The sequence below is a fragment of the Enoplosus armatus genome, chromosome 9 (assembly GCF_043641665.1).
Source record: "Enoplosus armatus isolate fEnoArm2 chromosome 9, fEnoArm2.hap1, whole genome shotgun sequence".
NCBI lineage: Eukaryota > Metazoa > Chordata > Actinopteri > Centrarchiformes > Enoplosidae > Enoplosus > Enoplosus armatus.
In genome coordinates this window covers 19,170,197-19,182,375 of record NC_092188.1, presented here as the reverse complement: position 1 = coordinate 19,182,375, position 12,179 = coordinate 19,170,197, and the positions used below count along the sequence as shown (strand labels likewise).

At 41.9% G+C, this 12,179-nt stretch overlaps 1 protein-coding gene across 1 annotated transcript in view; it reads right to left on the bottom strand.

Moving 5' to 3' along the window:
- znf407 (zinc finger protein 407) overlaps positions 1-10,954 on the bottom strand; it is a 138,096-nt gene extending 127,142 nt beyond the window's left edge. The window contains exons 1-3 of the mRNA XM_070911338.1: positions 10,291-10,954; positions 7,730-9,976; positions 1,251-1,365 (exon numbers count right to left, since the gene is read on the bottom strand). Coding sequence (XP_070767439.1) covers positions 1,251-1,365; positions 7,730-9,976; positions 10,291-10,954 — 3,026 coding nt within the window. The remainder of the gene's footprint in view (positions 1-1,250; positions 1,366-7,729; positions 9,977-10,290) is intronic.
- Positions 10,955-12,179: the final 1,225 nt, after the last annotated feature.

Genomic DNA, 12,179 nt, shown 5'->3' with positions numbered 1-12,179 from the left:
AGCTTAACACGTCCATTTGAACATGGCAAGGCAGTGAGGAGGTCTACCGAGGGAACGAAACAAGCTGAACACAACATATGGTCTACATGTAGGGGGTACAAGGTAGTGGGATAATAACTGTACTCTTGCGCTACTGGGTATTTATAGGCTCGTGGTTACCTACATAAACTCCCAATTAGGATTATTTGTACAGCTAAAACGATAAAGAAGGTAAAATAAACTATTTCTTTTACCTTTAATTCACGAGGAAAGTTGACTGGAGCGATGCATTTGTCTTTTTAAAAAAAGGCCTGGGAGCAGTTAAAGGTTAGAGAAACCTTTTTCACACATTAAGGTGAGACTATAACTGAAATTGTATTATTTTATTTATTAGATTGTTTTTGGACTGCGGCCAGCTTTTGTCAATATTAAGTGCCTTTAAATTGATTGTTTTCTTGCCTAAATAAATAATAGCCTGTGTATTTAGAGTTTCAACCAGAATATTAAATGTGCCGAAACCTTTCAAGCTTGACTTTATTTTTTATTTGTACACAAATAGCACATGCATCGATATGTTCTCACCCTTCTGAAATAGAATTTAAACTCAGCGTATGACTTTTTCTAAAGACATACAAATTGTATTCTTTGGATTAAAAGCTCATTTAAGCAGTGTGTGGAAGGTTTTAATGTTTTTTTTCTACAGCTCATCAGTTTAGCAGGACTTCTCTTGTGGTCGGTCAGGGTTAAATTGGATTGAATTATGAATTAGCTTGAGACAAACGCAATTTAAAGTGGGCTGTACAATAGATAATTAGCAGATCACTCCTTAGACCACCAACATGAAACCTTCCTACACCTGATGGGAGGACCACAGCCACTCGCTGGCTGTCACTGGTGTTTGCTTTCAACTCTCAAGAACGATGGCAGTTTTTGTTTGTTCTGGAAGCTATACTGAATTCCTCCTAAACTATCCCTATTTTTGTTTCCAGATAAATATGAGATGTTAATAGAGGCAGCAGGCTGTGTTATCATGTAATGTTAATTTACTGGTCCCAAACTTACCTAATCCTTTAACGCTAACATACACATACTTAAATAATTGAGTAGGGGTGTAAAGGTTCAGTTCAATGATTTGTCTACACTCTGTCTCTTTTTAAAGTTGTAACACTGCCAATGTCAATTTCACTCCTTTAGAGTTTAGAATCCTCTCTTTGCTTTCAAAGAAAGTGTTTTCAATCCTATTTAAAAAGATGTTAGTCCTTGCAACTCACCCACAGATGTCACATTTGTACTCTCTCATGCCGAGGTGTCTCTTCACGTGGTTCCTGGCGTCTCCCAGCTGAGCGGTGGCAAAGTTACAGATCTTGCACATGAAGGGCTTGGATCCTGCAAGACAAAGCATGGAGAGTTCATATCCAACAATAATGTTGTGTTTGAAAGAAAGAAGTGGCAGGTTTAATATAACATGACTGTATAACCGCTAAGCAGAAATTAGATTTTACATTAGAGATCATTTTTCAATGCCAGGCATGTAAGACTGTTATTAGCTCTGTTGCTAGGACTTCAACCTACTTCACAGCCACAAAATGACTTCAGAAATGTAAAAACAGATGCCTTTACTTCAGTCCTCATAAAAAACTACAGTCACACTCCAAGTGCCAGGCGTCTTTTCTTTCACTCTCTATCTATCCTTGTCACTCTCCTTCATCTCTTACCTACTCTTCCTTTGCCTGTGGATGCGTAAATTGGATTCCAAAGGTCAGGGCGAATACGTAAATCAATTCTGTGTGCGCTCACTACCTCCCATTCCATCATTAAAGCGCTAATCACTCTGGCGGGCTTCGCGGGGAGGTTTCTCCCTAATTATTGTCATTAATAAGTCCAGAGGGTGGGGTAGCGTTTGAGAGAGTGGCAGAGCCTCTGCCTGCCATCCCTCATTGAAGAGCAGAGCTGCGAGGGCTGATGCCTCCGCTATCCGTGTGACGCACAAACATCTACTAGCTCAAGTTAAAAGAGGGAGCCGGGTCCTTCAGAACTGGGCATATAAAAGTTGTTTATGTTAGACAAAATCAGTTATACATAAGGTTTACCAAACCATACCACACTCTAAATCCCGCCAAAATATTTGCTAAAGCCTACACTTCTTCACAAAACTTAAACATATGCATTTGGCAAAGTGAAATGGTTATTTTGTTTGGCAGGCTGAGCCAGATTTAGGCCAGCACCACACAGTGCGACACTGCAATCTAAGTGGCAGCCTGGTATGATATCCACATATGCATCTTTGAGCAAACCCTCACCCGCTCACAGTGAATATCCCAAGACATTCTACAATATTTATTCCAGGGGCAGCCGCTGATTTGATTAAGCACTTTGTGTAGATTACTAATTCGTTCATACACGGTTCACTTGCTGTGAGCTGGAAGTACGACACATCGAATTTTAAGCTGGTAACGAAGATTGAAAGGCAAGCCTGTGCTAACAAGGCCCATAAACAAGGGGGGGGGGGGCATTTCACATGTCCCTACAGTATACCACACACACACAAATCTCTACAGTCACAAAAGCACATACACAAGAACAAATAAAGGCAGATAAACACATAAAATCCCTATACATAACTACACACTTCACACCTAAATGTGCAGACACTTTCACACACACTTGAAAAAAATAATCACACAACACAATCATCAACACCCGTTAAAAAAAAAAAAAAGACACACTCACACCTAAACACACCTACATCTAGATTCAGAACCCCACCTCACACCTATGCGTGTGCATACAGACACACACATTAAATTCACAAGACATAATCACCCATGGACAAACAGAAGGAGAGACAATCGTTCTCTCTCCTTCTCACTCACACACACACACACACACACACACACACACACAACCTAAAGTTGAGGTGAGAGGGAGGCGTGTGGGGAACTGATTTGTCCAGATGGCTGGCTGAGTATGAGACATGGCAGAAAGGAGAGAGATGTAACGTCCCTCAGTTCTCACATCTTATCACATTAATACTCCACCACTCCACTTAAACAGCCTCCGTGAAACTGAAATTGACCATCAATGCAGTGTCATGTTAAATTAATATTGCCATCCACATAGGGGCGATGTGGCTCCCTCACATCCCAGATGAGACAGGGAATGACTAATTCATTTCCTGAGAGGAGAGAAGAACCTCATGCAATGCTTCACTCCACTCACACAGACACAAGGTTATGTCTTAAGCCTTGCACCTGCCACACACTCCTGTCATAGCCTTAGCATTAATCTTCAGGTTTGGAAGAAAAGAATAATATATGATCATTTCATATAAATAAATGTCTGGACTGTTAGGTTTCTTTTAACAGCCAGCTAATGTACACTTTCAGCCGTGGTGTAAATTATCATAATCTGTCACACAAAGGGTTGCAGATGTCCAGTCAACATTTTATCTGTCACATTGTTTCCTGTTGTAGCCTACCAATAGGTCCATGTTACATTACAGTGACTGGATTAGAACATGGGTAATACAGTGCCACAAGTCATAGAAATATTAAACATGATCCCATATGGGGAAACTACACCTGTGCACGTCAGCACAAACATTCAGTCTTCTAAACATGCGGCTGTATTAAAGGGACACTCCAGCGATTCACAAAATACATATCAAAAAGAGAAATGTCATAATTGAAGCAGTAGGGTCCAGGTGATTCGGACTTTTAGTGCTTGATAGGGGTCAAGCTCCAAGAATTAAAAATTCTCAAGCCCAAGTCGAGATAAACCTGATGACATTGATAAGAGTATGAATCAAAATGTAATATTTGGAAATAGGCCTGCACGCATTAAGTCCAATAAATATACATATGATAGATTACGCATTCATTTTCTAAAAAACCAAAACAATTTACAGCTATGTCACTGTCATTACCCTAAAGACACGACAAGCTGTACAGCAAGTCTTTTTTCAATGATACATCCTTTCTGTCCTCGTCCAACGCCTTCTCAGTCTTTCATAAACAGTCTCTAATGTCTTTCCATTTCCGGTTTGAAATGTCCTTGTAACAGTGCTGAAGAAGCTCCTTTAACTTAAGAATAACATTCCTGATTGCCATCGGACCCATTCCAATTCACCGTCTGTGCCAAGGAGAGGTATGTGGAGAAGTCCACGATCATCATAAACATACTTGCTGCATAATCAACTGGACACCAGTGGCCATCTCTGTGTTTTGTGACACTAAAGGTTTTGTCTTCTATCTCTGGATCCACGGTCTGCAGAAGGACATTAGGGGTTGATGGTGTTCGTACAGCCGCTCTAGAGGTATTAATGAGGTGAAAATTGTGACTCCACACACCATGAGAAGGCACTGCAGGCCAGTTTACGTGGGGGGCAAGGAGAGGGCGAGAGGCACAGCAGTTAAAACTGCAGTCACCACCGTTGCCACTGAGCTTTACCATCTCCGCCATGCTTTGGAGAGTCTGTTGGAAAGAATTGTTGTCCTCACTAAGTCTGGCCGGCTCCCGCCCAAACTCCCCAACAGTTCTCCTGAGGTACAACCTGTCCTCCAGTGCCTTCTTGTGGTCCTGTGCCAACTCATCCCAAGACTTCTGAAGCCTGTAGACTTCCCTCTGCACACACTGTTTCACCAGTCCCTCCACTGCCTGCATGGTGACCACTGCAGCAGGAGGTGCTGGCAGGGAAAAACAGCAATTAAATCTAGAGCTGTAAATACTTCAGTCGTGTCCCAGTCTACTTTCTATTTTCACGTTGACTCAGCTGTCACCTTTTCAAATCCATGCTTTTCTCCATCTGGTCCTTCTATGTTTTTTTGTCATCAAAATTCCATGCTCTGATTAGTTTGATGGTGAGTGATGGTGATGGTTAGTAGAGAACTCATGCAGATGGATCAACATTTCATCCTTAAAAACCCCTTTGACATTGTAATTACATTTTGTATATACCCTTTTTGCCAATTTTGGTCTACCCTGTCTGAGTCTGGATCTGGTTGCAAAATGGACTTCACAGCAAATGAAATAAAATAAATATATAACATGTAGATTACGTGTCATCCACTTTCAATTTGATACAAGGTCCTCCTTCATCACAGTGCCTCTGGGGGCAGACATTGCTTTTAGTGCAGATTTTAATGTCCCATGATGCTCTAAACATACTTTCAAATGCTTCTATACTTGATAGAAGATCAAATCAAGGGGGAAAACATGTTGAAATTTTGAAAAATCCTGACATAAGGCCGCCCAGTGGAGCTCTTGCAGTGTTTTCCTGTATGTGAACGTGTATGCATGGCATATGTGTCCATTACTTTGAGTCTCAGTCTGAGGTCAGACAGCTCACTCCAGTGAAAAAGTGACCAATTTACCTCAAAATGCAAATTCCAGCTGTACCCTCATTGGCAAAATGCAAGCATGTGTACGTGTTTCCTTTAAGCGACAAATTGACAAATCTGTGTGCAGCCTCCCACTACCGTCTCCTGATTTCACTGATTAATCAAGTGAATAAAAACTAGGTCTTAATTAAAAGGATCTGGACGTGCTCCCAGCCCAGAAACTGGCAGACCCCCACCGTGCAGCTCCACAGCCCCACAAACAAACTCCCAGAATAAATGACCACCATATAAAAGGTGAATAATTCACTGTAATGAGGGAACTTAGCAATAATAACAACTGGCATATGTTGTCAAAATGAAGAGAAATAGGTGCTTTCCACAAATAAGAACAGCATAAATGAAAGTGGAGAAGTAATCCCATAAACAAGAACATAACTCAATTGAATAAAAAGATGTAAACCTAAAAAACAAAGTATTCATCATTTGAAACCTCAGAATGTGCCCTTGACTTGAAGCCATCTGTTGGGACCTCAGTGTCACAGCTTTCATTTTCTTAAGTAACACTAAGTAAGTGACCTCAAAACTCTAGAATTATGACACAGGATAAAATTATGAATACATATAGACTACCGTTAATAAGAAGAAAGTGGTGGCTGAACATTAATCATCTGGATTTTAACCTCCAATTCTTGCAGCTTTGAGCAACCTGATTTTAGCAGTAAGCAATCTGACTTTGGCCACACAAGGTGAGTGGCATACATACTAGATACAAGGACAAGTTTCCTTAAAGAGAAATTATTCCTCTGCCCATGCAAATACATAGGTTACCCCTCTTATACTACCCAAGTAACAGCATATCAGGATATTTTACTGCAACACATTTTTAGCCCATTGCATTTATGGACATATGATGACATAGCAGAGTAAAATCACCACACTGCTTTAAGTATTTCACATGTATTCAGTGAACACACACAGGGAATGTAATCTCTGGGTTTTCTACCAAGAGCTACAATACCTACAAAAATCCATCCACTGCCTCTGAGTCTGAAGTGGAAACAATCTCCCATTCATACACACACACAAAGACAGATACAATCATGTACACACATTGCAAGCACAGAGCATGGACTTCAATTAAAGTCCCATTAAAGTTTGGGCTGAAAGGGGGGTGAACCATAGGAGGCAGAGAAGGGCATTTATTGATGGCGCCCTCACATCTCGTTCCTGCATTAAGTTGATTTTAAAAGCAATTAATACACATGGTCAGGGAAAAGTAATGGAGCGCCCTATGTTCTTAACCTGCCGGACATTTCCCAGCCGCAAGCCCTGGCCAGCGCAGCCCTGCTTTGCATTATAAATGACAAGATAAATCTTAATGGATTGAGCATAATCAGCTAGCCATGAAGGCTGACATATACACATTCACTAGGTATACGAGTGCTCACACACATATACACAAACATGGACGTACAGACACAAGGGAAATTAAAGGCTTTGAATACGTCTGCATTGATTATTTTAAATTATTAGCCCACCTCTCTTTGGACCTCCAATGCTTTTAGCCTAAGCTTTAACACATTTACAGAGACTTATTGACTATAATTACAACTGAGTCTCGGTAATGGACACATCAATTATAAGTCGCACATGTCTCTGACCAAGCGTTGTTCAGGGAATCCCAATCTGGGGTCCATTAGCGTCTCTCCTGCTGGTCTGAAGCTCAATCAGTCTTTACCTTCACCTCTACTGAAACAGCTATTACCTGGCTGCAGTAGATAGCAGCCTTAACATTAGCTTGAGCTGCCGAAGAAGAGGCTGGATCTCCCCATTCAATGAACTTGTACCTAAAAATAAAAGGCCTAATAGTTGAGCAGCAACACAAAGTCCCCTCTATTGTATTGTTTTCCATTTTTGGTTAAACTTCATGTATTCATCAAGTGCTCATAAGGCATTAAAAGGCCTCATAAGAACCACAAATCCGATCTGTATCAGTCACAGGTTAAATAACTTACGCAGCAACTGTACAAGCTGTAAAATTGCATTTAAGTTAATGTATTTTTACATATTTCTGATCAAAATATTATTTCTAGTCAAAATAAGTATATACATTGCATCACAATGCATCTAAAATATGTGTTTCCAAGTTATTCATTCCAATATTTGCAGGGAGATAAAATATAAAGCATTATAAACACCTTCCTAATGTTGTCAGTGTTTTAACAAACTCGTAGTGGGCTGTAGGGTTAAGGCCCTCCTTTAATTCTTTTATTCAATACCATACGTAAAATGAGGGAAAAATTAGCTTTGCCCTGCTTGTACACAGCATACATATTGAATTGGTGGATATATATAGTATATATGTGTGAGAGATACAAACAGTAGGAGGGAGAGTGTATGAGGATACATACCGGTGTGTGTGCGAATGTGTGCCAGGAAGGCCATGGAGTTGCTACTCTTGCACACCTTGCCACAATATTTACACACACTGCCCTGGTTCTCCTCGCGCTCGCGGTTGATCTGCTCCGTGTCCTCCAACACGTACTTGTTGACCTCCCTCAGAAGCTCCTCGTGTTTCTCCTTTATGTGAACAAACAGTTCCTGCTCCGATTCGAAGCGGTCTGTGCATTTCACACACTTGAAGCTCGCGCCCCCTTCGGGCAGCTCCTCCACGCTGTTCTGCTCATTGCGGAGGTGGGCGGCGCTAGTCAGGTGCTGGTGCAGGTTGCTCTCGGTGTAGAATGACTTGCCGCACACCAAGCAGTGGAAATGCTTCTCCTTGGACGGATGCTTCATTGAGATGTGCACGTTGAGGCCGCTGATGCCGTCGGCCATAAAGCCGCAGTCCTCGCATCGTATGCGAGAGCTGCTCCCTTTGGCTTCTTCTCTCACCTTCACCTCCTTGCGTTTGAGCTTCTTGACATGTGCAGAATCGGTGGGCAGTAAGCCGGAGGCCACCGGTGATCCCCCAGTCAGACATATCACAGCAGCCTCGCCTTCTAGAGCCAGACCTTCCTGCAGCGCCTGCTCCTGTTCGGCAAGGGCCTTCATGGATACAATGCAGGCATCAAAGGGAACGGCTTTGGACAATTGGGTATCTGAATGAGAGCTGTCACTTTTTGCATCTAAAATCATCACATCTACATTTAAGTGTTCATTGTCTGCTTGTTTACCCACTTCCTCCTGGCTCTCTTGCTGTGCAAACTGATCCACTGCAGGCTGAGGTTCTGCTGGAGCCTGCTGGGGTTCACACAGCTCTGTAAGTCCGATTGTCTGGTTGGTGGGGTCTGTTTCACCACCAGCAGAAGATATAATACTCTCTGCTTGTTTCTCATCTACACTGCCAGCCACACTAGCCACAGCAGGCTCTGTAGTTACGGAGGGTGCGGCTGTATTCTGGCTTTCCATAGCTTGGCTGTCATCAAAACAAGATTCAGACTCTTCTGTGGAGCTAGGAGGTTCACATTGAGGGTTAGAGTTTGCCCCCACAAGCTCAATGACCTCCTTCAGCTTCAATGGCAGTGCCAAATCTCTTTGTCCTTCACTCCCCAGTGGTTCCAGGTATTTCTGGCTTTTCTGTTTGTGCTTTTCTGTGTTTGCATGGCGAGACATTTCCCTGCTCGTTACGGCATAGTAGCTACATGCTAGACAGACATACTCAAAGTTTTTGGTGTGCTTTCTCTTGACGTGAAGATGGAGGGATGGAATTGATTGAGCTACAAAATCGCAGTGGCTGCAAGCAGAGTTGTATTTACTTTTTTTCTGGCTTGTGTCTGACTGAGTTTGCTCTTGCTCTGAGTGTTCTTTGGAGGCTGTGTTGTCAGATTCCTGCTCTTTGTCGGTGGTCTGTGAGGCTGCATTTGGTTCCTGGGCTTGTGTACTTGTGGGTTCCTGCTGTGATGCACTTGTGTGATCTTTGACTGGGTTCTTATTTGCACAGTCTTGTGCACGTCTAACATGTTTCCTTGTGATACAGTGACGATCCATGTCTCCTTTGGTCACACAGCTGTAGTTGCACAGAGTGCAGCTGTAGCCATACTCCTTGCTGTGTTTGCGGCGTACATGGACACTCAGGTTAGTGGCGTTGGAAACTACAAGGCCACAGTATCCACAAGTGGTCGTGGACCCTTGCTTTGGTCTTCCTCTTTTCTTTCTGGGAGGTTCAAGCTCTAAATCTTCCTCCTCGGCCAACACAGCATTGGCAGTCTCCACTGCCTCTTCAGTTTCCTGATCTCCTTCTGTCAAAGTAGCTACTCCTTCTCCACCAGCCACCTGAGCCATATCATCTATAATAGCACCATCTCCGGCTTTGTCTCTGCTTATACTCTCAACGTAGACTTCAAATGAGGAAGACTCTGTGCTTTTCTCCCCTTTCTGCAGCTGCATGTGGCTATCTGAGGACAAGTGAGCGTCCATCCACTCAGATGTGGCCGAAAAAAAGTTACACAATTTGCAACGGTACCACTCCTGGTCCAGGTGTTTGACTCGAGCATGGCTCTCCAGCAACGCAGGGGTGCTAACCCTAAAATCACAGTTTGTACACTTCAGCTGGAACCTGCTGAGCGGACGTTTGGCCGCCACTCGTATTGGAGTAGCCTTCACAGTGCTGCCAGGATCCTCAGATTCCTCTTCTTTCTCCATGTTCTCATCAGCATCAACTGAAAGATATTTCAAACATACATTTTTCAAGTCAATTTAAACAAATCTGTTGAAAGATTGCATGCAATCATAACTTTGAACAATAAATGCAGAATGTTTAATGTTTAACACCTATTACCAGTATTATATTAAGTGAAAGTGAATTTAGATGAACATGTAACCTGATGCTTAAGACTTCTATCAACCTATCAAAGTTTTAATGGAACATTTCTCCTCCAAATATAGACTGAACTATTTAACATCTTTAGAATAACATGAACTCAGTGAGAGGCTGGATTTCAGCTTTGACTGAAGTGCAGAATAGCATACTCACATGTGTATGGGGTGTCTTTGGTGTGGTATCTGTGGATATGCACATCTAGAGGGGACTTGTCCCTAAACTCTTGCCCACAGTAGTTGCAAGAATATATCATCTTAGGTTTTGGGGTCCGCTTGCTTACTCTTCTCTCTTGGGTAGGGGTCACCTCTTCTGGATCTCCCTGCTGTTTGTCTAATACAGCTTCCTTTTTCGTTAAACTCTTTGTGTTCATGCCATTGTCACTGGCTGCTGATCTCAGCTCATCAAGATCGGGCTCCAGGTTTTGTTTACCTTCAGCAGCACTTTCTGTCTCTATGTCTACTTCCTGTTGGATTTCAGCTGGACTCACGTCAGAGATATTTTCAGGTGGCTTTGCAGTTCTATTGGGATTCTTTGCGTTCTTTCCATGCTTTCTTGCATAGTGAATCTTCAGTGATCTCGGACATTTGGCTGAGAAGCCACAAATGGTGCAGAGGCTATCGCCATCGTCAGTTGCGGAGTCTGGCTGCAACCTCTCAGCTAGTTCCTCGTCTGCTTCATCAGGCTTGGCAATCCTACTGGGTGAGTCTCTTTTAGTTTCCTCCATTTCCACATCATCTGGCTGCACCTCCCCACTGGTGTCATTGTCATGCACTTTGTCCTCAACAGCCTCCTTTCCTGATGTCAATGTTTTATCCATATCATATCCTGCTATAATCACATAACAGTGAGGTTGATCGTTACCATCAAAACGGAATCAAACTCCTAGGGGGGAAAAAAAAGACACAGATTTTATGTTTGGCATCTTCAGTTTTCTGAAACATAATTCAGTGAATGAAAGACAATTCTGTAAACAAGTTGAGTGCATTAGCCACAACTTCTGTAATTAACCACAAGCTTCTGAAAAGTGATCAATCCTTCAACAACACTATCTGACTTAACGCAAGTAAATTTCGCCATCTAGTGGTTCCAGGCAGAAATACATGCCAGCATGTTGCTGCTTATTAAATGAGAAAAAACAAGTCCACTTAAGTTACACTCATTTAATGGAGTATTTGTATGTCATTGCTGGTATAAGATTAATTAGTAAATGCTTGTAGACATGATTCAGTAGAGCTAGTCATTGCCACAATTAGATCAGCAATAGTATGTTAAGTATAGCTTAACATTGAATTATGAATAATCATATTTTTAATACTTGCATTAGTTTGAACGTGTCCATTTTTATGCTAAAGTTGAAATGTAATTTTACAATGGCCAAGACAGCTCTATGCACTGCAACTGAAGTGCTTCTGTTTGCTTCTATGTTCTGTATTTGCAGCATGCTTCTTTTTACCACATATGTGTACTTAAACTGAATGTGATGAAAATCTTTCTTAATTTTCTTGTTTGTCTTATTTGCAGCTTTCTCAAAAAACATATAATACATTGTGTAACATATCTGGAACATCTTGAACAGCTAATATTGTTTCAGCCAATTTTCCATGATCCATGTTTTTCTAGGTTAAAAATCATTTAGCATTATACCTTCCATCTAAATTCCATCCTGTTATTGGCAAGGATTTGAGTGATATACTGGATACTGTCCCTTTCCTAGACTTAGTGTGCATCATGCCTTACTTCAGCTGACAAGCCTCAGCCTATCTGTACTGCAAATGTAAACGTAAATGTAGTATCCATAAAAATTGGTCTTAGGGGTTCATGGGAGTTCCGATGAGGTCAACCAATGAGCATTTTATTTCAATGTCCAACTTGAGAATGAGCTCATTGTGCTCACTACCGCCATCCACAGAATATTTTGGTGGAGTATGACTGCAGCATTAACAGAAGGGCCATATGTTGGAATTTACATTTATGTGGTCGCTAACGTTGAGCTGATTGTACGCCGAAATGAAGAGTGACTTGTAGGTTACTTATTAAGGCTG